Here is a 27,022-nt window from a genome sequence, read left to right as displayed (position 1 = left end):
GAAGATACGTGTAACATATTACTACCTTGGCTGATTCACAATGTCAACTAAAAGAAAAAAGTCCAATATTGGAAAGGGAATGCCGAGGCGACCCGAGCAAAGCCTGATCGAGGGCTGTAGCACCTGATTGGGGGCTGTGGCATGGATGACCACTCAGTTCAAGGAGGAAAAAAAAACCCAGTCAAAGTAAAGACTGGAACTCAAAAAAACACTCCAGAAGATATTGGTGAAGGCACATTTTGACCAAAAAGGATCTAGAAAAAAAAAAATATATATAGTGATATAAGAATCCATTTTTTGAATCTATGTAGTTAGAAAAATCTAGTAATGTATCCAAGCTGACCCAAGAAAGACACCAAAGTGTGCAGAAACCAGGTAAATAGATGTCTCATATCAGTGGGAGGAATAGTGCCCCAAGGGTCAGATACAGATAATAAAAGGGCCGCAACTGGCCCTCAGGCCACAGTTTGGAAACCACTGTTTTAAGTCATAGCAATGTTAGCTATGAAGTACAATTGTGTACATTGTGTAGTGATTTGTGTTTAACCAGCAGAGGCTGTGAGCTGTACATCAGTACATACTGTTTGTATCTGTTCTCTGCATCAATTATATCAGTACATGCTGTTTCGTTCTCTTCTCAGCAGCAACTGTATCAGCTGTACAATCTTCTTCCTATTACAGAGCCTGAAATCCCAGCTCTGGGGTTTTCTGGTGTTTTTACACTCCAGGGTACCAAACTTTGCGGAGTCACTTCAACCCTGGTGACCATGAGCTTCAGAACAATGGATTCTGGCTCGATTTAATAAATATATTAACCCATCATTCCTCTGGTCTTATCTCTATGTGCTGTTAATAGGGAGGAAGCAAAAAGGCAACATTTTACAACCAAAGTCAGCACAATTGACCTGGAGAATTAAATTTTATATTAAGCTAATGACGTAGCAAAGGAATTTTATTCAAACTAAACTACAGGCAAAAAATAAGCCATTTAAAAGGTATAGTCAGGCATTACCCAAATATACCCCCCAAACTTCCCTATTTAACTCACCACCAGGCTTGTAAAATTGTTGGTAGGAAACCAGTTCCTATTGGTGCCAGCACAACCCCAGAACTACGTCTTCCAAAGAGTACTCACAGTGTATGAGCAGACTCTTGGGAGTCAACACAGCAGCATATCAATGTAAGAGAGGGACAGAACAAGTCAAGACAGCAGCATATCAATGTAAGAGAGGGACAGAACAGGGTGGGGAATAAGCAGAGTTTTGGAGTCCAGCAGGCAGGGCTGATAATGCTGGTTGGGATTTCAGTATAGGAATAGCATTGTGTTTTTAGCCCAATCAGGACATTAGGAAAACACTGGATTTCTGGCAGATCAGAGGATATATTTCTGTTCTTGAAGCGTTTGAAGGGATAACACATAGGAACATGTGTTTACAGCAGGCTTTCACAACCTTGGTAACTTGAAGGAATCCTTGAAATAACTTTCTGGATTCAGGGAGCCCCTGATAATAATTCTACATCCACAGCTCATAGTAAAGGCTCTGTAAAACGTGTGGTTGTTGGGAAGAATTCCCTCCTTACAGAAAGCTAAAATGATCATTGGTGTCTGTGGTTACACATCTGAGAGGCAAAAGTAGCACATTGCTTATAGAACCCCTAGGACCCTCTGGAGGAACCATGGGGTACCATGCAATCCTGTTGAGAAAAGGCAATGAGCCATGTACAACTCTAGACAGGGAAGAGGACCTCGTTGAATCCTCCAACATGAATTGGGGGGGGGGGGGGGGATTTCCATTACTTGCTCCTCTCTTTTTGCAATCAATCAAGAAAGTAATAAAGAAAAAACTAAGTTTGATATGCCTGTTATAAGCAAATTCAAAAATTTGCATTTCTTTTGCTTCCGCCTAATGGGCTTTCCTTTTGAAATAATCACATGTAGTCAACAAATAAGGGCTTACTCTCCAAACACAATTAAACAATCCCATTTCAGTTGTAAACCTTGCAATTTCATTTAGTGTCAGGATGACATAATCAAACAGAATTTATCAATTAACACAGAAGCAAAAGATGCAATCTCCCCGAGCTTCCCAACACGGGAGATTCGTTCTTAATTGAAGTCATTCGCAAACTTCTGCTCAATAATTTAATGTAGAAATCTATTTGTCTTTCTCTATTTATCTCCACTGGAGACAGAATCTGCCAAGAAGTTAATGAACTCCTTATCTTTGAAATTCTGAAAATGAAAGAAACTTAATACAAACTGTGGCTCTGTCATTGGAGAAGTATGGTCCTGATCCAGCAGACAGATAGCCGACAGTAAATGGCTCTTTATCAGCCGCATTATAAATAATCTCTGGCCGGGAGATTGCAGATTTCAGGGTATAGGTTTGATGGCGTAAAATATAACGTTCCAAGATCAAGTTTGCCTTTAATGAAATACGTCAGTGGGAGCTGGAGAGGGTTTCTTGGCATCTAGAATGGATGACTGAATAAAATAGATATGGAATGAAAATCAGTTGGAAGAATTTTTTTCCTTTCATTTCGAGGCATGGCTCACATTTTTTATGGTCATTCTTACTGTATGACTACGGTATTACCAGTGTTACAGCTAGAATTGAAATCTGCCTTGCTCCAACAGTAAATGAAAGGGAATCTACCCTTTCAACCTCTTGCCGACCGCCCACTGTAGTATTACTGCGGAAGGACGGCTCGGCTGCGCAAAATGACGTAGTACTAGTGCACAAGGTTTCGTCTATGCGTGCGCGCCCGCTGGAACCACGCTCACACTGTGTTTAGACACAGCGGGAGGCTGGCCGCGGGAGGAGCGGCGGTAGTTGTTGCCTTCCTCCTCCTCAGGAGATGCAGTGCCGCAGGCATGGTACAGGAGATTCTCCTGTAACATGCCTGCTGCACTGCATCTCCTGTACCATGCCTGTACCATCTGTGCCATGCCTGTACCATCTCCTGTGCCATGCCTTTACCATCTCCTGTGCCGTGCCTGAACCATCTCCTGTGCCATGCCTGTACCATCTCCTGTACCATGCCTATACCATCTCCTGTGCCATGCCTGTACCATCTGTGCCATGCCTGTACCATCTCCTGTACCATGCCTGTACCATCTCCTGTGCCATGCCTGAACCATCTCCTGTGCCTTGCCTGTACCATCCCCTGTACCATGCCCGTAGCATCCCCTGTACCATGCCTGTACCATCTCCTGTACCATGCTTGAACCATCTCCTGTACCATGCCTGTGCCATGTCCTGTACCATGCCAGCAGCCCCTGCACCATGCCCGCAGCCCCTGTTTTGGGTCTCATGGTGGTCCAGTTGGGTCCAGGAGCTGCATTTCCCACCCTAGGCTTATACTCGAGTCAATAAGTTTTCCCATTTTTTTGTGGTAAAATTAGGTGCCTCGGCTTATATTCAAGTCGGCTTATACTTATAAATAAATACTTATAAAGTCATTAAAAGGAACCTATAATTTTTTTGATTATTTTACTTGTTAGAGCTTACAAACTCATGCATTTATGTATAATATTATTAATTATTTGTATAAAATCTTTATCTTATAAATAAGTAGCAGAGTGGTGTACTGAGTTAGCCATGGATTAATGCAAAAAAGGAATTGTATAAAGCCTAGAGAAGTGATCAAAGTCATTCTGAAAGCTTGCATCTTTAAAGTGGAAGAAAAGCGTATTTTTTTTTTATTATTCTTTATATAATTATTTTCTGCACATATAATGAGCTCCATGTTTTTAGATGTATTTTATATAGTTTAGTTATTTTTTACAGATCACTCTTTCCATATGTATCTGATATAAGAAGTTTGCTGACTTACTAGCCCTGAAGAAGGGGAAAGCTGTTCCCGCAAAATGCGTTGTCTTCATCTGTAACCTTTGTCATCTTCAATAAAGTTCTAAATTAGTATCAGAGAAAATCATTTGTAACCAGGCGCTTTTTTTAGACTCACTCAGTCTACTCTGACAGCAGGGAAGTCTCCACGCTGTCAGAATACAATAGCTCAGCAGGGAGGATTCCCCCATCTACGTCGAGTGTGTGGAAGGGTGAATCAAGTCCATTTTTTTATTAAACCCACTGGCTGAACAAAAGAAAAAAATACTCATCTATGGGCTGCTTAACACTAACTATTCTTAAAATCGTTCCCCCACCACCCCCTACCATCTATCCTACATACCCTGGAGAAAAAAGATCAGTGTATTTACCAGTTTTTAATTCCGTTTGGTCTGGTCATGTGATCTGTAAGCTCTGGATCTCCTGAGTCAGTAAGTACCGTATTTTCCGGCGTATAAGACGACTGGGCGTATAAGATGACCCCCCCTAATTTTCATCTACCGGTAATACTTATACTTAGGTTACCTTGGAGATATTATACTCGACGTATAAGACGACCCCCCATTTTTGGGGGATTTTTTTGAGGTTCAAAAGTAGTCTTATACGCCAGAAAATACAGTAGCTGCTGCAGGGGAGAGAGGGAGCACCAACAATGGCTGGGCCATGGGAGCCACTTGGAGTAGCAGTCCGAGGCAGCAGTATCTTAGATGATCTCACACTGCAGATAGACAGACCACTTGATCTCTGGAAGATTTACCCCCCTTCACAACCAGGCCATTTTTTGTGATACGGCACTGCAATAATTTATCTGACAGTTGCACTGTCGTGCGAAACTGTACCCAAAAAAACCTTATGCAATTTTCTTTCTACAAATAGAGCTTTGTTTTGTTGGTATTTGATCACCACTGCGTTTCTTTTATTTTTTACGCTATAAACAAAAAAAGACAAGTCAATTTTGAAAAAAAAAAAAAAAACAATATTTTTTACTTTCTGCTATAAAATATATCCAACAAAAAAAAATTTAATTTCTTGATAAATGTATGCCAATATGTATTCTGCTACATGTTTATGGTAAAAAAAAAAATCCCAAAAGGGTATATTGATTGGTTTACATGAAAGTTATAGCACCTACAAACTATGGATATATACTGGAATTTTTATTTTTTTATACTAGTAATGGCAGCGATCAGCAACTTATTGTGGACACTTTCTGGAGAGGCCCCCATTTATTGCAAAATGGGAAAAATAAATTGGGACACAATTATCAAAACAAGAATCGGATGTAGGACTGTAGGCGGCGGGATATGTAGCCATAGATGTAGGAACCATAGAATTAAATTATAAATGTTTGTTAAGATGGTACATCACATCGGAATTAGCACATAAATACCAACCAGACAAAACAGACAAATGTTGGCGGGAATGTGGAGGAAAGGGAACGATGTGCCACATACTGTGGGAATGCCCTAAAATTAGAGAATTTTGGACAAAAGTATGTCAAATTATTGGTGAAATTACTGAAATAATGATTTCAAATGATCCATGGGTCTGCCTGTTTCATAAAACGACAATACCACTAAAACAATATAAAGCAACTTTGATCCCAACCCTGCTAAATGCAGCAAAGGGAACAATACCGAAGAAGTGGCATGAAGTAGATCCCCCGGAGTTAAAAGAATGGTGTACTAGGATAAACTATGTTTTTAATATGGAATATATTAGTAATAGCCAGCAGGAAAACCCAATTAATATTAAAAAAAAATGGGAAAAATGGATAGATTTCAAAAAATCAAACAAATATGTAGAAATGAATACTTAAATATTAATCAAAGAAAAACAACAGAGTGACCAACAGAGTAGGCTAAGGAAGAATATGGAGGAGAAAAGGGAAGGGAGGGGGGAGGGAAAGGGAAGATAGAAAAAAAGGAAAAAGGGGAAGAAATGTACCGTAAGGCAATATTTTGTAAATCTGTTGAAAAATGATATATGGTGTTTCTTTCTTTGCTTTTTAAATGTTTTGTAAGTTTTAATGAAGTTCAATAATAAAAATGTAAATAAAAAAAAAAAAAATTACTGTGAATATTCACAGCAGGAGTGGCCTGCCGGCAGCGAGCGAGCGCCCCCTGCAGGATGAAGTGCAGAATCATGTATATCTATGTGATTCTGCACAGGAGAGCCGCCTTGTAGCAATAAAACTGCTATTAGGTGGATGTTAAATGATTAAAACCCAGGGCTCAAGCAAGGGGAAGTGCACTACTATTTTATTCAGGAGGTATTTAAGAAAAAAAGGTATATCTTTCAGAGTACTGCTTAATTCTGGACCGGAAGATTTTCCCCCTTAAAGAGGAAGTAAACCCTCCTCTGCAAGTTGTACCTATAGGTAAGCCTATGATAAGACTTACCTATAGGTACTGTAAATATCTCCTAAACATGTACCGTTTAGGAGATATTTACCTTACATGCAGCGAAGTGACATCACTGGCGCATGCGCTCTGAAGGAACGGCCGCTGGTGCCGTTCCTTCAGAGCCCCGTGCCGTGACCTTTGGCTCCCGCGCGCATGCACGGGAGTGACGTGATCGCGGGTCCAGCCAATCAGATGGCCGGCTGCCGCGAACCCGGAAGAAGGGTGACAGAGTATGTCACCCATGGGAGAAGTGAGCGGTTGGCGCTTCAGGGCTTCGTTCTAAGGTAAGTATACCATAATGAGCTAGTATGCGATGCATACTAATTCATTATGTGTTTGTCTTTCAGGTGTACTTTTTTAAAAAAAAAAATTCTGAGGTTTACAACCTCTTTAATGACCAGGACATATTTTTCGATTCGGCACTGCGTTACTTTAATGGACAATTTTGCGGTCGTGCAACACTGTACACAAATAAAATTGATGTCCTTTTTTCCCCACAAACAGAGCTTTCTTTTGGTGGTATTTGATCACCTCTGTGATTTTTATTCTTTGCGCTATGAGTGAGTGAAAAAAAAAAAACAACAATATTTTTCACATTCTGCGATATAACATTTCCCCTCTCCCCCCCCCCCCCCTTCCCCCAAAAAAAAATGTAAAAATCAAAGTTTTTTTACATTTTAGGCCAATTTGTTTTCTGCTACATATTTTTGGTAGAAAAAAAAATCGCAATAAGCAAATTTTGATTGGTTTGCGCAAAAGTTATTGCGTCTACAAACTACGGGAAAGATTTATGTCATTTTTATTGTTTTATTTTTTTACCAGTAATGGCAGCGATCTGCGATTTTTTGCGGGACTGCGACATTGCGGCGGACAGATAGGACGCCTATCTGACATTTATGCTACCTTTGAGGGGACCAGTGACATTACTACAGTAATCAGTGCTAAAAATATGCAGTTAATGTAGTAATGACAAACAAGCAAAAAATTGGGGGAGCAAACCCTGAACATGTATATCTAAAGCCGGTGCAGCTATGGACCAAGCAACATGTATATTAAAAAAGAATAGAGCACACATGCAAAAGAAATGACTATTAAATATGGAGACAATCCATAAATAAAAATGGGGATTTAGTCCCACCTGAATCACAGCTAAACAGGTGAACAAAACGGCACCAGACTCCGAACTGCAAACCCCAGCCGGACATGAGTGAACCCAGCCCTAAAGTGCCCTTCAGCTTTTCTATGGAAATATTATACACAGTTCTAATTTGGAGTGCTGATTGTCACTTTAAACAATCTACTAGCAGGCTTTTGCCAGACTTCTGAGGTTGAGCATTCCCCCACACACACCTGTACTCTATCAGAGTCCACCATCAAGTAGATACAGGAGGAGTCCTTTGTAGTGCATTAGCACATCCATCCCAGCAAGGAGTGTTGTCTCCAAGGTTTGGAGAGGCTGGATTCACCCCTTTTTTATGGATAGTGTAGGACCCACTGATAATGGGGTACTTTGACGCAGTGGTGGGCTTGAGCACGATATGGCCAAATGGTGGGACTAAATCCCCATTTTTATTTATGGATTGTCTCCATATTTAATAGTCATTTCTTTTGCATGGTTGCGCTATTCTTTTTTAATGTAATAATGACACTGGCAGGGAAGGGGTTAACAGTGTGGGGGATCAAGGGGTTAAATATGTACCTAGGGGTGTGTTTCTAACTGTGGGGGGTGTGGCTTGTGGAATGACCATAGAGACCTGTGATCCTATATAGAAGGATCACAGGAGCTCTGTGATTATTCCAGGGAGAAGGACGGTCGCTGTGTTTACAACAGCTGACCGTTCTTCTCTCTCAGCGGGGAGCGATCACTGGAAGTCAAGCAGCAATCGGAGCCGCCTGACCTGTGCATTGGCTTCCCTGCTGACGATCGGTAGCGGGAGCTCGCCCCCTAGCTACCACCAAACGACCGACGTAGACCTGCGTCGGTTTGCCTGGGAGAGCCACACTGCTGCAGTAAATATGCGGTAGGCGATCGGCAAGTGGTTAAAACTTCTAATAAATATTCACTTTTTATGCTCAGGTCTACTATAAAGGGAAGTATACAGATATGGGGGTTGTCTTATTGTATTTGGGAACCAGACATCAGTCAGTCCAGGGAGGATCGCTCCCGCTGTATTCAGTCACAGCGGGAGTCGGGCCAGGGGAGGAGCGGCGGTTATCACCGCCACTTTTCCCCGATTGTCGGGGAATCGAGTCTGGAGATCCACCCGCTTGTGTAAACAAAGCGGGTGGATCTCCTAAGTGACAGACAGGGTCAGATTGCAGGGTTCAGCATAGCTGAACCTGCGATCTGTCCCTGTGTCACTCAGTCACCTCCCCCCCCCCACACGTTAGTAAGCACCAGGCGTACATTAACCCCTCCCTCTCCAATAAAGTTAACCCCTTCCCTGCCAGTGTCATTTCTACAGTAACAGTGCATATGTATAGCACTGATTACTGCAGTAATGTCACTGGTACCCCCAAAAGTGTCAAAAATGTCAGTCAAGGGTCCGATCTGTCCGCTGCAATGTCGCAGTCCCGCAAAAAAAATCGCAGATCGCCGCCATTACTCGTTAAAAAAAAAAAACACCAAAAATTACAGAAATCTTTCCCTTAGTTAGTAAATGCAATAACTTTTGCGCAAACCAATCAAAATACGCTTATTGTGATTTTTTTTTTTTTTTACCAAACATAGGTAGCAGAAAACAAATTGGCCAAAAATGTAAAAAAAAAATGATTTTTACATTTTTTGGGGGGGAATTTCATATAACAAAATGTGAAAAACATTGTTATTTTTTCAAAATTTATGCTATTTTTTGTTTATAGCGCAAAAAGTAAAAATCGCACAGGTGATCAAATACCACCAAAAGAAAGCTCTGTTTGTGGGAAAAAAAGGACGTAAGTTTCGTTTGGGTACGGCGTTGCATGACCGCGCAATTGTCAGTTAAAGTCGCACAGTGCCGAATCGCAAAAAGTGGCCCAGACGTAAGACAGCAAAATCCTCCGGTGGTAAAGTGGTTAAGTAGAGAAAAGAGGGAAGAAATGCTTATAACTGCAGCTTTTTACTAGCTCTGTTTAGTGTGGGAATACATGGCCTTTGTATGCCAGCTCATTTATTACTCTGAGGTTTTATTGAGTGTTACAGAGAAAAAATAAAGATTTAATAACGTTAGACATCACTTAGCCTCCTGTCATTTCACGGAGATCAAGCCAAATATACTCACACATCATTTTATTATTTATTTGCCTAAAGTTATTGGGCGTTAATTAGTGTAAACTAGCAGGGCGATAGTAAAATTTATAAGTTGTAGATAATAAATACCTTTTTTGATAAGTCAGATTGGAGAAGAAGAACAATCATGTGCAAAGTATAGTACGCCATGTCAAGCATTCAGAAATCATGTAGGTTTGGGATCATGAATAGAGATAGGAAAATTACTTAAAGGGGAACTTCGTTCTCTTATTCAACACTGGCTATTTTTTAATTCTCATGTTGCTAGCATTAGTAATTGAATTGGAAAGTATATCATATTTGCTTGTTTTAAACATTTTTTTTTTTTTCTTTTACATTTCTTCATTTACTTTCTGGTTTCCATGCCTAGGCAAACTATGTCACACATCCCAGGAGTCTTCAGAAGGGGAGGAGGGGGCTTTCTCAGCTAAGCACACCCTCTCCTGCTTGCATACATGAGCTAAGGGCAGGTGGATTCCAGAAACGAAATGCTATATCAATCATCTACCCTTATTTAAGATGTCATGGGCAGAAATGCATGGGGTGCTTTTTAAAGTGATTTCTCAACAAAATAAAGCATGGAGACATTGATGGGTGAGTTTGCTTTGAATATAAAAATTAATTAAATAGCATTTTTGGTATGTGGTGCTTAGATGAAGTGTAGTTCCACTTTAAAGAATAACTTCACCTTACAATGGTCATCTTGTATTTATATGGTTTATATGGTTTACACTTTTATTTTAATAAACACTGCTTTTATAACTGTTTAAAAAGTGTTAGCAAAAGTTGGGATTTAATTTAAATATCTTAAAGCAAAAATAAACCCTTCATTTCAAATCATGCAATGTCAAAGAGCACCACCAACTTCTTCACCCCGACTTCTTCTGGATTCAGGGTCTTCAGCTAATCTGATTGGCTGGGACGGTATCATGTTATTCCCGCGCATGTGCACAAGAAATCATTCATCCTGGCACCAAGTCATGATGTACACCAAGCTACTCATGGGGATATTCCAAAGCATCTTGCAAGAAGGAAGATAAGAAGTCTTTATGGTAAAAGAGACATAGGGCTTAATTTACTAATAGTAAAAAAAAAAAAAGGCTGTTCATTTTGCAAGTGAATTTTCACTTTACAAGAGATTTTTTCTTAACTTAGTGAATGCAGTGAAAACTCACTTTGCAAAGAATACCCAAAGAAGGAAAATAAAAATAACAGTATATTTGTTTGGACCTAATTGAATGATGGAAGTCACCTAATTTCACCTCATTCACTAAGCTAAGGAACAATTCCCTTGCAAGGTGAACATTCACTTGCAAAGTGAACAGCCTATTTGCCGTTCAACCCCATACGACATCTTTTTTGCAGGAAAACCCCTTCCTGATCACAAGTTTTTCGATATAGGCCTATGTTTCCATTTATAACTATGCAGTTCAGTTTTGGGCACCAGTTCTTAAAAAGGATATCAGGGAACTGGAGAAAGTGCAGAGAAAGGCAACCAAACTGATAAGAGGCAAGGAGAAGCTCAACTATGAGAAAAGATTAGAGGAGCTGAATTTATTCTCTCTTGAGAAGAGGAGAATTTTGGGGGATATGATCAACATGTATAAATACATAAGGGGTCCATATAGTGAACTTGGTGTTGAGTTGTTCACTTTAAGGTCAACACAGAGGACAAGGGGGCACTCTTTACGTCTAGAGGAAAACAGATTTCATCTCCAAATACGGAAAGGTTTCTTCACCGTAAGAGCTGTGAAAATGTGGAATAGACTCCCTCCAGAGGTGGTTCTGGCTAGCTCACTAGATTGCTTTAAAAAAAAAAAAAAAAAAGGCCTGGATTCTTTCCTAGGTGTACATAATATAAATGGGTACTAATATTTATAGGTAAAGTTTATCCAGGGAATATCCGATTGCCTCTCGGGGGATGAGGAAGTAATTTTTTTCCCCTGCTGTAGCAAATTGGATCATGCTTTGCTGGGGTTTTTTCGCCTTCCTCTGGATCAACTGCGGGTATAGGATTGTGTATATGGGATTGTATGGTTGGTTTTTCATTACTGCTTTGTTTTTTTGTTTTTTTTTTTTTGTTTTTTTTTTTGGTTGAGCCAGATGGACTTGTGTCTTTTTTTTAACCTGACTAACTATGTAACTATGTAACTACATGTCCATCTAAGACTAGCCTGATCAGAGGGTGACAATGTTGCCATGCAGAATGAACCCTAATACAGGAAGTGGAAAATCAATAAATCTACTGACAGGTAATAAATCTAAGTTATGGGGGGCATAAAAATTGCTGTGAAAATAATTGGTGTAGAAACCTCTTCCGCACACTAGCAAAAGATGGAGTCCAATGGAATGGGTGGGGTTATATGAGGGTGCATTGGGGGGGGGGGGTGTTCCCAGCAAAGTTTTTGTTATTGGCCAATCTCCTGAAGGTGATGGCATATGACCCATGGTCTATGACTACAGATCTTGTCTACTGTACTGTATGATTAAGATATTAAAACTGCCGTGTTGATGCTAATGTCAGAGTGCAAAATTCATGTAATTTTTGCACCTAATTCCCCTTGTAAATCTGCTCGGTTTACGATTTAGTGGAGGAGACCCTATTATTTGCTCTGTCAGACACTTATTCAATATAAAACAAATGTTATTTGTTCATTGTTTTTTGTTGTCTGCAAACCAATTTTGGACAGAGGAACAAAGACAGCCATTAGAGCATCTATACAAATATTTTTAGATAGAAGATGGTGCCAATTAGGATTAATTTTTGACAGAAGGTGTCATTTCCACCTTTATGTGTATATCTTGCCTTGAGTCTTGTTTCGGATGACATTTTTGTTACTATTGCAGAATTAAAACGCTTCAACAATCTTTATAGCTAAGCCAGAAAACGATGGAAACAAAAACCCGAAACACCTGCACGCAGACACTGAACGGCTCTGTTGATACAAAACCGATTAGCCTGGTGGAAGATGAGCACCTGATGGTTTTCAGTTTCAAACCATTCCTCGTGTTCTTGAACAGCTGCCATCCTCCTGTACGACAAACTGTGCGCCTGAATGGAAGAGAATCAGAAAAAAAAGAAAAAACAGGCTGCTCAATGCAGCTGGGCGCAGGCAGGCCTGCAGGAGCGGACAGGAGAGGACTCCAAATCCTATTCCACACAGCGGCCCCCTTCCCTGTGAGCGATTACCAGGCTGATGCATTAACAGCCTCATTTTTTTTCTTCTTCTTCACTGGAGCCGAAAAAGCCCACAATGCATTGCTGTGCATTCATCACAGTTACCGGTCCTACCAGCAATGATGGACTTAACAGCTTTAGGTAATGTTATTGATCAGCTTATCGATCGACCCTTTGTCCCTACAAAAAAAAAAAGAGCAGCTGCCTTTTATATGTGGTTGAAAAAGGCGATATTAAATGTAAGCAAAGCAAATTGAATTGATTGCGGACTGTTCTCTCAAATGATAAAAGAACACAATTGAGGTTTAAAAAATGCTGTTAATTTTGTACTTTTTTTTTTCCTGGCCTTTTTAATTGCTTTGGTTTTTACTTTGTTTGCACCAGTACAACATCATTTCTTGTTCAAAGCCTTATAGTTGCATCTCTATAGCAGCACTTTAAAGTTGGATTGATAAAGAGGTAAGCGTGCCCTAGATCGGGGAGCAGGTGTTAAAAGTTTTTAGTTGGGAAAAACCCCTCCAGGTAAACTATATGCATGGCAAGGATTGTAACAAATGTTTTGCAGATTTTTAACTTTCTCTGCTCCTATAAAATGCTATTTGCTTCACCACACTTCTGAATGGGATGGTGAGCCTTCTTCATCAATACCTGAGCAATCTTAATATTGTAATGAGAAAAGTTGCAGTGTATGCATTCTATTCTATTCTATTAGAACTAGTGATCGACCAATATCATTTTTTTTATTGCTGCTACCGATATTTTGGTCTTCGCATATCGGTATCGGCCGATATCAGCCGATATATTCGTACATTAAAGTTTTTTATTTTTTTTGACAGGTACTGTTGTGGAGGGATCTGGAGGTCTAAAAGACCCCAAACCCCTCCTTTGCACTTAAAAGCTTTCAAAACGCCAGGGTTGGCTGTTTTGAATGCTGTCATTTTTTTTTTTTATTTGGCACAGAGTACCTGTAAATGATGTCATGATGACATAGTTTCCGAGTTTTTACATGGAGACCCGATCAGAGCCGAATTTTGATCGGGTCTTCTCTTCGGCGGCCGTGCAGGCTGGTTGCCCGGGTCTCCCGGTGGGACGTGAGAACTGGGAGAGCCGCGGAAGGTGGCAGGAGGGGGGGGACGTCCCCTCCCGCACCTTGTAATGACAGCCGAGCGGCTTCTCAGCCGTATCGTTTGTCATTACATGACAGCTGACCGTCAGCTATGGACACCGGTACCGGGGTGATGCCTCTAGCTGCAGGCACCACTCTGGTACAAGAACTTTCCCGAAATATCAGCAATATCAGTAACCTCAGGGGCCAATTCCGATATATCATGAAAAGTGCACATCGGCCCCTGATATATCGGCTTTGCCAATAATTGGTCGAACCCTAATTAGAACCTTGGACCAAATCCTATAAAAATAACACTTATGTGCCTGTGATTTGACATGTACACTCTATGGCCAAAAATTGGACACCTAACCATCACACCTATATGATCTTGTTGGACATCCCATGCCAAAGCTATTGGCATTAATATGGATTTGACGCCTTGTTGCTATAACAGCCACCAGTGTTCTTGGGAGAGCTTTCCAAAAGATTTTGGAGGGTGTCTGTGGAAATTTGTGCCCATTCAGCCGAAAGAACAATTAATCAGGTGCTAATGTTGGAGGAGAAGACCTGGCTTGCAATCAGCATTCACCAATTCACCCCAAAGGTGTTCAGGAGGTTTCAGGTCACTTGAGTTCCTCCACACCAAACTCATCAAACCACATGTTTATGGAGATGATTTTGTGCACAGAACCCCATTCATATTGTAGAAAGGGAAAAGACCTTCCCCAAACTGTTCCCACCAGGTTAAAAGAGCACAGTTATCAAAAATGTCATTGTATGCTAGCACTTATTAATGGAGATTGCATGGCTTAATTTCATGCACCTGATTTTGGTACGGGGTGTCCAATAAGCTCAAAAAGGTTTGATGGTCAGGTGTCCACAAATACTTGTGCGGTATCATAACAGCTGCTCTGATTGTGGCACTTCATCTAAATGTCACAAATACTGCCAACAGTCCTACAAAGTTGGAAGCCCATTGTTGTCTAAAATGTCTTTGTATGCTGCAGTCGTAATAGTACTTTCACTGGAAACACCTGAACTCAATCATTTTGAGGGCCATCCACATTCATTTGTCATAAGGCATGTATGATGATCAGGTGTCCACAAACATTTGGCCATATCGTGTTGCTCAGGTCAGTCATCTGAAAAATGTAAATTTATAAAAAAATATCATAAAATATTGACAATGATTCTCAATGGGTGCCACTGGGGAAGGGGGGTACAGAGCCCAGAGTTAGGCATTAAATTTATGCCAAAGGTAAATGGATATTCTATTTAACTTTCATCCGCTTATGTAAAAAATGAATTAAAACCGGTAGCTTTTCCATCTAATGACAATTACCAGTGAAACATTCAAAGTGTCAATATACATGGCGGCATTGCACAATTAATCCGCTGGGTGTGCGACGATAAGAGCATAAAACACAGATTATTGTAATTTTCCTTAATACTTTTATCCAAAGAATAAACTCCTCAACATTTACTTAACAAATAAAAAAGAGATTCACTTTTTAATTATGCTTCTCTTCTGACATTCTGAAGAAGTGGAAAAACTGAAAATAAATTGTAAAATCTTTTGCTCGCAGTATGTGGTATAAAAAGATTACGCACATCGTTTCTATCTGCAGTCACTGAAAATCACGACTTATTGGACTTTGGTGAAATTATACATTATGAAAGCAAAGACGGAAGGGTGAGCTTATAAGGATTTAATCTCCGCTCTGCGAAAAAAAAAAAAAGCTTCTGTTCATTTCTTGAAATTGTGCCGATTATGTATAAAAAGGAAAAACTAAGGCTGCTTTGAATGACTGATCTCTTGAAAAAAATAAAAGGACATCTGAGCTTTCTTTTTTTTAAGAGGTTAAAGAACACTGGTCATTAAAAAAAGGAAAAACTAAAGGATACCTTTGATGATCTCACCTATTAAAAATGCTAGTTGTCTGGTTGTAATGTTGTTCATCTGGCTTCTATAGTTTGAGCCAGGGACCTGGAACAACCAAGAAGATAAGGACTTCTGACTCCTTAAGGACTTCTTAAGATAAGATCAGGATAAGGATAAGATAAGATAAGGATACGATAAGATAAGGACTTCTGACTGACTTATGATTTGTATGCTTCCTGATCAGTCACTCAAACTTTTCTCAAAACACAGGTCCACTTCAAAGTGGACTGGTAGCATGTCTGAAGGTTAGCTGCATCTTTGAATGCACGTCCCCACTTCCCCACTCTTTCACTATCCAGTCCAGGCTTTTGGAAGAGGTATTAACAAGGAAGCAAGACTTTAGCAGCAATTTTTTTCTTGTAGACATTCATCAGATGAGTGCCATGAAGCCTGGGCAAATCTTCTCAAGATAAAGAAATCATCTTGAAAAAGTTGGTTGCTTGAAACAATGCATGGATTTGAAATATGCAGCTATTCTCTATGCCATGTAAACAGTTCTCTTTATTTTCCACTGTAGCCGTATATTCTATATGGCCAGGATTTTTGACACCTTGTCCTTTACACCTATATGAGATTTTTTGACATCCCATTCCAAAACCATGGGTATAAATACAGCGTTGGTCACTTCACTCTTCTGGGAAGTCTTTCTACAAAACTTTGAAGAAAAACTTTTGGAATTTGTGACCAAAATAACATTTTTGAAGTCAGGGCTCTCTGAAGGTCCACCCTATATTCTTATGCTTCCATGCCATACTATGACTGCCCACCATAACCCGTTGAGGCATGGACTTCACTAGACCTCTGAAGGTTTGCTGTGATATCTGCCACCAGGTCATCAGTAGCAGATCCCTAATTCCAGTAAGTTGCAAGGTGGATCGGACTTGTTTTTTCAGCACTTCACACAAATGCTTGACTAGATTGAGATTTGGAGAATTTGGAGGACAAGTCAACATCTCCAGCTCATTGTTCCTCAAAGCATTCTTGAATGTATCAGACCAGGCCACCTTTTTGCATTGCTCCTGTGGTCAAGTGCTGATGATAATGTACCCATTGTAGGTGCTTTTAGCTGTGGAAAGGGGTCAGCATAATTGGTCTTTTGCAACAAACTGCAATGCACTGTGTGTTCTGACACTTTTCTATCGGTACCAGCATTACCTTTTTCTCCTATTTGAGCTACAGTAGTTTTTCTATTGAATCAGATGTCACGGGTCAGCCCTAGCTCCCCATGTACATCATTGAGCCTTGGCTGCCCATGACCCTGTCTGCGGTTCACCGGTTTTGCTTCCTTGGACCACTGCAGACCAGGAACATCCCACAGAAGCTGCAGTTTTGTAGGTGCTCTGACCTAATTGTCTTGCTATTACAATTTGGCCCTTATCAAAGTCGCTCAGATCCTTACGCTTGCCCATTTTTTCTACTTTCCCGCACATCAACTTCAGGGGAACATGCCCAGCTGCCACCTTTTATATCCCCCCCTGACACACACACATACCCACACTAGCTATATTCAGCTCTTTTCACCCCCATGGCTGCCAAGTATTCTGTTCTTCTTCTCCCTCGTAATACTTGGGGGGAGATTTACTAAAACTGGTGCACACATAATCTGGTGCAGCTGTGCATAATAACCAATCAGCTTCTAGGGTTTATTGTCTAAGCTAGCTTGAACGAGCTTAGGTTAGAGGCTGATTGATTACTATGCACAGCTGCACAAAATTCTGTATGCACCAGTTTTAGTAAATCTCCCCCATGATGTCTTCACTGGTAGTATAGTGTAACAATTATCACTATGCCCTATATATCAAAAACCATTCATCACAAAACTCCCCCATTTATTTCTCAAGCAGCCAAAGACACATGAAGCTGAGGATAGTGGAGGCCAGATTCCACTTCCTGGCAGTGCTCACAAACTGACAGGTCACCAGTCTGACGAATAGAAAGGGAGCTCATTGCAGCATGTCTTGGTCAAAAAGGGACTTTTTTTAGTTACAGTAACTTGGTGATTAGGATTTGTCCAGTTCTGCTTTAGAGGGAATTAGTGTTATACTGTGGAGACAGAAGATGCTTCCAGAGAGATAGGGAGTAAGAAGTTATTATGTGATTCATCACTCTGGCATCTACTAAAAAATGAAATATTCATTTTGAGAGGAAAGGCACTTTATTTGCTTAATTAATTTTGCTTTAACTTTATTGGTCCGCTTTGACTATGATAGATTTTATAATTGTATAGTACTATTCTCAGCACAACCTGATGCCTACATCTGCAATCTGTATAAACTTGATTAAAATGTTTCATGCAAACACAAACATACAAGATATTAGAAATTACCTCATTGTATGTAGGTCATGGACATTTGCTAAATTTTCTGGTTTAGCCGGTTTTGACATTAATATTATTCATCATGTTTTCTGAATATGTACATAGGAGGTCATTCTGTGCTCACTAGACTTTGTGTGACATCTACTTTGAGGTGAAGTGCCACAAACCAGAGCAGACTTCATGAAACCAATACACTTCTCAGATGCACTTAATAGCAAAATATTTGTGGATAACTGATCACCACACCTATATGAGCTTGTTGGACATCCCATTCCAAAACCAGGCGCTTAAAGCAAAACACATAGCAATTTTATCTCCATTAATAAACATTAACATACAAAGACATTTTATATAATTTTGCACTTATATCTTTGTGACAACAGTTTAGGGAAGGCCCTTTTCTGCATGACTGTGCCTCTTTGCACAATGTCAAAGTCAAAGACATTACATGGTGGGTTTGGTGTGGAGCAACTCGGGTGGACTGTGCAGAGACCCAACTTGAATACCTTTGCAGTAAGTTGGAACACATATCAAAAGCCAGGTCTTCTCATCCCACATTAGTATCTGAACTCACAAATGTTCTTTTGGCTGAGGGCACAAATATCCACAAATTTGTATGTGAAATATACAATATATGAAAAAAAACACATACAATATATGAAAATTCTTCCCAGAAGCGTAGAGGTTGTTAGAACTGCATAGGGGGGGGGGGGGGGGCAACCCCATAATAATTTCCATGGTTTTAGAATGGGATGTCAAACATGTGCATAAAAGTGTGATGGACAGGTGTCTGTAAACGTTTAGTCACAGAGTTTTAGTAAAAATAATACCAAAAGATTACAAAGAAGTAAATTTACTTCTGCTGTACTGTAACGCCATTGTGTATCTCTGTACCTCAGTACACCACTAAGGACTGAATTGTTTTGGTTAATGACAAATACAATAGAAAATACTTGTGTCAATGGGCAAGCATGCTTCTAGACACATACTAATAGCATATATGAGATCTATTTGAAGCACATTTGAGATCATTTAGAGTTTATTGATGGGTACATTTAAACTGCAGTGTACCACCTTCTAACCTCTATTTGACCTTCTAAGCTGCATCAAACTGTTTTAATCGTCTTTTGTGTTCTTATTGACATTAAAGACCTTCTAACACAAACAAAAGGTCAGGACCTGGATCATCTGTTGGTGGCATTGTGCTTCTCAGAGTGGAAGGTTGTAGTTTCAGTGTCCACCAGCGGATGTCTCCCAGCAGCCAGCAGATCCCAGTAATCAGTTTCCAACTAATGCTGGTTACTGGGAGGGTATTTAGGTCCTCCCCTACCAGTCCCTCTCTCTCCAGTGTTTTGCTGCAGCCAGATTCTGTTTACTATTGATCTTGCTCTTGCCCTGTACCCTGCTGCATTGTACCTGCTCTCTGTTGTTCCTGATCCTAGTTTTGGTTCCCCCTTCCCATCTGCTTCCAGCGCCTCCTGTTTTCCCCTGCTTTTCTCTGTTCCCCATTTTTGAATATATATTGCATATAGTTAGTTGTTAGATAGACATTATATTTATTAGGTTGATTAGATAGGTATTCTGTCACTGGGTTTTTGGTTTATTTATATGTTTATGTTTGCAGGTGTTTGGATGAATTTTGTTGCTAGGTAAATAAATCTCACTTAAAGCATCCACAGTCTGGTCCCAGTTTCCTGAGTGTAGCCACGCAGATCTGGCCCCAACCGAAAGAACCCTTGCTTTGATCCCCATTATATACAACAATGTCAGGTAAAGAAGCGAAGCACCACCAAAAACAATTTTACAAATAGGAACTATTTTGTTAATTTTATACTTACATTCTGGTTGTGTTGAAACTTTAACAGGCTGCGAGCTCTCTCCGGGTCCCCATTCATTGTAGGCGACAATTCGGAAAGAATAGGTTTCATCAGGTTTTAGGTTGCCCACTGTTAGCTGCAAGGCAACTGGCTGCGTTGTGTTCAAGGCGCGTTCCCTACAGACAGAGACAGCACACATGAAAAACAGGATATGACATAACCAGATACTTTACATTTCTCCAAACTTTTCTAATTTGCAAGCCATATTCAAATATAAAAAAGTTACTGATAGTTAGGGTTGGCAGGAACAAAACCTATTCTAAAAATTTTCATTAAAGGGTTAGACCCAAGTTTTAGTTCCTAATGGAGCCTGGCTGTCTGAGTCAGCCACTGGCCTCTAATGTCTTGGATTATCCAACAGCAAGAACAGCAGGAACTCTTTTCCTATCCACCTGGAAGTTTTGGGTGTTCCAGCACCTCCTGTTACGTGCATTTGCTATAGTATAAAATAAATAGTGAAAGAGAGGAAATTTCACAACAGAAACAGCAGGTGTGCAGCCTTGGGAACTTATCAAAGAGATCTCCCCAATAGTCAATGAGAGATAAAAGAAAAGAATCAGATTATATTTCTAGCATCTTTCAATAATTAAAAAATCCATTTTTTGCAAACTTTTTTAAACCACACTTGCCATCCTGTTATAAACACTATACCATAAAGCCTGGCCACACTTATGATTCACCACAGCATGTCAAACCTTTTAACACAACTTACCTCCTGTGATCTTCCTGATATGCCAGTCAACAATCTTGCTATAGGGAACACACTGTCAATGCTGCACGAAACCACGCTAATTTGGTCCAGTAATCATTTCTACACAAAGAACACAACCCATATTGTGGACCAAACAGAACACCAGTGGCCCTAGACAGGAATGCTGGGTTAAAAAAGGCTTTGCTTCCGAATAGCACATTTCATTACATGTTTTTTTGTCCACTAACATATTGTTTCCAAATAGTCTAAAGCCATTATTAAAGCGCAGCTAATTCAAAATCTTTTTTCTTAGTTTTGTGCAGTGTGGGCAATATCTAAAAGTCCTGCTGTATTTTAACCATGGCATGTGACTCTACAAGGAAGTGGTGAGAATGTTCTTTGAGTGGAGTAACAGATTGTACCAAAATTCTATTTTCCAGTAAAACTGGGAAGGGTTAGAAACTTCAGGTTAGGTCAGATTTGTACTGTCTGTGTCTTCCAGCTCCAATGATAATAGGTCCCGTTAGAGTATTTGTTACCTTGCTGTCGCAGGGAAATGTTTTACAAAAAAGTGAGGTGAAATGTTCGGGAATATCCATTTTTCTTGTTAGGGGATCAGGACTGAATTTTCACCGTTCCCAAGCTTACTTCCCCTCACATACCTCTACATCCCAAAACAACTGGGTGATTTCTTTTCCCTTTTCTTGGTACATTTGTCAGTCTTTTTTCCTCACTATTCGGTGTGTTTCACATTTGGGTCACTCAGCCCCTCACATTCAAACTCTATCACACCATTCCTATTGGGTTTCAAATCCCCCCCCCCACTGCACTACCTACCTACCTTTATTTTATATATCCATACCTACTAAGCAGCATTACAATATAATATACTCCTTACTCTATACAATTTTATATTGTATGATATATATTTATATATTTATACTGTTATATTACTCATGGATATTTCCTTTTGCTGCTTACATGGAATATTTTTCTCCATCCATTCTGGTAATACTCTTCACTGTTTACAAGCTCACTTCTTTTCATATATTTTCACATCCCAAACAACCGGGTGACTTCTTTTCTTCCTTTTTCTTGGCACTTTTGTCTGTAGACCGCACCATGTCACGCTCCTTTCCGGTTACTCTCAGGATTGGGGTCTTCACTCCTCACTATTTGGCCTCTTTCACACTTGGGCTATTCAGCCTCTTACATTCAAAATTCGATCACACTATTCTTCTTTGGTTCTAAACCCCCCCCCCCCACTGCATTACCTACCTCTATTTCATACATCTATACCTAGCAAGCAGCATTACAATATAATACACTCCTTACTCTATACAATTTTATATTGTTATATTACTCATGGATATTTCCTTTTGCTGCTCACACTGAACATTTCTACTCCATTCATTCCAGCCCACACTCTCCGGTGCGAGGCACCCTCGTCCCTGCCCCCCTGCCCTGTGTTCCCTCAGCTCCCGTGGGAGATACCTGGTGCCATTTCTTACCCCTTATGTCAGCACCCACTCAATTTGTGACGTAAGTTTTGTTTTAAGGGGGGTCTTCTCCTCCTTTTTCTCTTGTCCAGTTTTCATTCAATACCATTGTTGCCATTCCTTTACATACATATATATATATATATATATATATATTTTTTTGTAGATATGAACTAGACATCTACTCCTGATGAAGTGGCATAATAAGTCCACGAAACGCATTGAGTCAATTGATGTCATGATCTTGTTACACCATTCTACCATTCTTGCCATTTGAGTTTACCATTGCTATGTTTTTATCCAATCAATTGTAATACTCTTGCCCAATGTCTATTGAATGTATGAATATTGGATTTGAGAACCATTGTACTCAAGTTTGTTATATATCTTGAAGATATTTTGCTGTATCCTAATATGTACTTTTATGACAATGCCTATCATCTGCTGTCTTCAATAAATGTATAATTTTTATCCTGATAGCCTGGTCATGTCTTTCATCTAAAGTCCCGACCCTTCTCTTATATTTTATTCTATGCTTTGGTCTTTATTTATTCATTTAATTTTAGAAATTTTCCTTCCTTTAACAGAGCCTCAGCTTGCTAATATCTTCTTGAGTAGTCTACTTAGAAACCGAGATAGAGGTACATATATATATATAGACCTTGTATTGTGAACAATGAAAGCACTCAAGAGACATTTTTTTGAACATTCAGATGCTCAAGAGAGGACAAAAATAAAAAATAATCAAAAGGAATAATGAATGAGGCCTGAACAGCTGTTATGCAATACAAAAGACGAGGGTTTGCAAAGACTAGAACACATGTCGACAGCACATGACTTCCTTCGAACCTTAGCTAGTGACTCCAAGTGATACGAGGTACTTTGTCACCTAACATTTGAAAGCCTCTCCATCTTGACTTGAGATACAAAATTCAGATGTTTTGTTAACTAGTTTTGATCTTTGCCAGAAAACCTGACATGACATGATCCCACTAATACAAAAAGGCACAAGAATAAGCTGCAAGGTCTACAGAATGTTAGCAGGCTTTGAATGGAGCTGAGCTGGAGCTATGATTTTCTCATAGTGCCTAAATAATGCAAGAATATAGATAATTTACTTTAGGAAAAATCCCAGGCTCATCATTTTTTCATACTATTATTTCTGGCTACAAAATGCATTTCATTTTTTACGCAATTTTCCTCTAAGGTTTAATAATGTGAAATAACATTGTAAAATAAAAACAGATGAGGGTTTGATCCTGCTGGAAGCAGCGCTGAAAGGATTGTGTTTCCATATTTGGATGTGTTTATTTGGAAAAAAAAAGATGTTAATGTTCTGAGCAACCAATTAGAGTGCAAAGAAAACAAAAGCTAGGTTCTGATTGGTTGGTATGCTCAACACTACTTTTTCTGTACAGCTCTTTTTAGGCAGTGTGACAGAACCCACTGTCACTGTATGTTTTGGAGGGGACTGTGCGCAAGCCTCCTACCGACAGACTATGGGCCAGAAGATACTGGAGACCTAGGGACATTGCCTTTTATTTCATTTTATGTTCCCTTTATTTATCTTCTGAACAGCTGAAGATGGCATGACTCATGGCATTGAGTTAATGTAATGTAATGCTACAGCCCTTCTCCCCCCCCCTCCTCTTTCTGTGTCTAATTGTGTGGATTCATGACACAGACAATGGTCTGGACTGGAGACATCTCTATGCAGGGGGTGTGTATTAAGAAACTGCCTGTTTCAATGTACAAATGTTCCGTTCCCATTGGCTGGTCCTTGTCCCCCCCCCTTTGGCAAGGCTAAGGGGAGTGTCCCATAACTGTGTGTAAAACTGTATGTCTTGGAATTTAATAAACAGTTTAAGCTCTGCATGGTTAAACCTCAACACCTGTGTGGATTGTCTCGTGATTGAGGGGTTAAGGGCTGGGTATGGCTTCTCTGCAGGCTGTGGGTGTGTTTGGAGGACAGGAGACACAGGTTCCGGTGGATGTGCCCACCTGGGGTACTAAGATCCGTTACAGGCAGGTTTCTTGCAATGTAATTATTATGTATAGCCATATTGTTTTCCTGTCTATTCACCACTGGCAAGATTTCCCCACACTTTCTTGCACAACAGGAAACGAGAGCAAATCTCCAACATGATACTTTATATTAGACAGATGTCAGCGGAATATTTGTCACCATTGGAATATTTTTCCTTACCTCCTACTGTGGAGACAAAAATGTGTGGATGTTTCCTCCTTTCTCTATCCTACTCCATTGAAAATGAAAACAAGTTTTGGCTTTGGATATATATTAAATAAGGCTAGATTTAGACATTTAGACACGCGGCAAAGTTTGCTGCACTTATGAAAATTGATCCAAAGTGGATCAATTTTCAGAAGTGTTGGACAGGCAGTAAGGAGACAAAATCATGCCTCCTTGCCTCCAGTTTTACTCCGTAAATGGCGCACCAGTTGCCGTGTGATCCCGTTAACTTGAAAGGGTTGTGCTCAGCAGTACTGTTCTTTAAACACAATAGGGGGGGGGTATAATAATTGCTATAGCCATGGCATATTTACATCACCATCCGGCTACCTTTTCCATTTAAAGTGGATCTCTGCCCCCCCCTTTTTTTGAACCCCCTGCTTATCTGGTTGTGGGTCCTGCACATTTAAGATATTCACTCATTAGCAGATCCAGTGTTTTTCTGCCCCCCGCTCGGTCCTGTGTGGCCATATTCTTCTGTCACATCATTGGGAAGCAGCCGGCTTAGCTTCTCGATGACATGCCACCTGCTTCTGCCCTCCTCCTCCTTTATCAATGAAGGACTAAGCCTCTTGGGATATGTGATGTACATACCCCAGGAGGCACAGTAGGAAAAGTACACTTCATTTGCTTAGGCAAATGACAAGCATGGGGGAGGAAGCAGAGGGTTTTCATTTAATGAAAATGTAAAACATAAAGGAAGAAAGCACAATTTGCACAATGGAGGGGGTGGAGAGAAGGCAACATCCTCTTGAGAGTGAAGACTTGCTTATGGGGGTAGTTAGAGGGTGCTCAACCAGGTATTTTTTGGTACTCCCCAAGCCACGAGTGTAACAGATCCCTAAGAGGAATGTAGAGAGAAGTGTTGGAATGCATAGAATGTGTGGATCAAAATTATGAAGCAATACAATCCCAAAAGGTACTAAATCTTCCTTGCCATACTAGACAACGGGGATTGATTTACTAAAACCGGAGGGTGCAGTTGTGCATTATAGCCAATCAGCTTCTAACTTCAGCTTGTTCAATTAAGCTTTGACAAAAAAACCTGGAAGCTGATTGGTTTCTATGCACAGCTGCATGGGATTGTGTAGTCTCCAGTTTTAGCAAATCAACCTTGATGTGTTTGTCTTTTGCCTGTGTCCCTATTTGGGGGGATTCCCTGCACATCCTGCTTTAAGTGACAAAGCAGTGAGGGGGTGGGCAAATCTCCCCACCAAGGTCCTGGACATGGAAAACCTATCAAGATGGCCTCCATACCTGCATTAGTACTGTGGAGTTATTATAAAAGTATATATCATGGCTACTTTAAAAACTATTTGCTAACCATCTCTGAATCACATGCACATTCCCCATGTTTTGAAGTCCCTACAAGTACAGAAAAATACCTGTTGATCTATCAGCAATGCACCCAGCTCCCAATTTCTTGTTGTGGGCTTAGGTCACACAGCAGTTTTGCGTACTGAATGGTGTCAGCCCTGCCCATTTGTCTTTTGTCTAAACTCCTAAATTCCTCCCCCCAGTTTTCATCCCCACAAGATAAGGGCTAATCATTCTGTAGTCCAACATAAGAACTGGAGGTGACTAATCAGGTTCCTTAAGGCTTCATTCACATGTCCGTGTATCCATCGCGGGCAGAATCACCGTGATTCTGCCCGCGATCCGGAAATAATTGGAAATCGCGGGACGCCTGTGTGTTGCCGGTGATTTGCAATAGCACCCCAAATGCTGTGCGATGTTGCCGCAATTTGCACCTGCCAAATCGCGGTAACATCGTGCAAAACAAATCGCGGGACACATGACGCCCCAAAGAAGCTCTTGTACCTTTTTTGGGCGTCATGCGCCCGGCGATTTTTTTTGCGCGATGTTACCACGATTCGGCAGGCACAAATCGCGGCAACATCGCACAGCATTTGGGGTGCTATTGCAAATCACGAGCAACGCACAGGCGTCCCGCAATTTGCAAGGATTTCCGGATCGTGGGCAGAATCGTGGTGATTCTGCCAGCGATCGATACGCTGACATGTGAATGAAGCCTAAAATAACACAGGATGTGTGCACACGACAGCTCTGCCAAGTATTTTTTTTTTTATTTTGTACTTTATAAACAGATATAAAAAAAAAAAACGCTTTCAATGGGCAATTTATCAGACCAAAATGGAGCATATCGGAGAAGTTCTTTGCTAGGGTGTATGTACACTTTACATTTTTTTTCAACACAAGTTTATTTTCATTACAATATAGGTGTTAAAACTCCCAATATTAGTCAGTTGATGGTTTGTCAATCATTTTTTTATGTGTTTTAAGTGAGACTTTTGTCAAACATTAAATTTGCTAGCACTGTCTTATTATATCTTTAACACTTCCTTTGATAACATGACACCAACACCTGCTGCAGCTGTCACTGCATTTCGACTTCACTTAAATATAGACATGTTTTTCTCTTTCACTTAACACCTGTTACTAAGCTGAGAGACATTTTGTAATTCTTTTTATGCTGAAAATATTCATTCATTTTTATTTTATTTATTTTTTTATTTTTTGCTGTTTTAGGGCAAGTTCATACTTTTACATTATGTTAATGTATTTTAAATATGTCAGGCCTGGAGCAGGAGACAGAGGTATCTGTGCATGACCT

The 27,022-nt window shown here is 40.2% G+C and overlaps 1 protein-coding gene across 4 annotated transcripts in view; it reads right to left on the bottom strand.

Moving 5' to 3' along the window:
- The window catches only part of DCC (DCC netrin 1 receptor), a 1,040,152-nt gene that overhangs the window by 237,490 nt on the left and 775,640 nt on the right, over positions 1 to 27,022 (bottom strand). For all 4 annotated transcript variants that reach the window (XM_082267705.1, XM_082267706.1, XM_082267707.1 and 1 more), the window contains exon 9: positions 19,908 to 20,062. In XM_082267705.1, the coding sequence (XP_082123831.1) occupies positions 19,908 to 20,062 (155 nt within the window). The remainder of the gene's footprint in view (positions 1 to 19,907; positions 20,063 to 27,022) is intronic.

The sequence above is a fragment of the Pelophylax lessonae genome, assembly GCF_965119305.1.
Source record: "Pelophylax lessonae genome assembly, chromosome: 1".
Classification (NCBI taxonomy): Eukaryota; Metazoa; Chordata; class Amphibia; order Anura; family Ranidae; genus Pelophylax; species Pelophylax lessonae.
The sequence above is the reverse complement of the archived record's forward strand: the minus strand, read 5'-3'. Positions and strand labels throughout refer to the sequence as shown.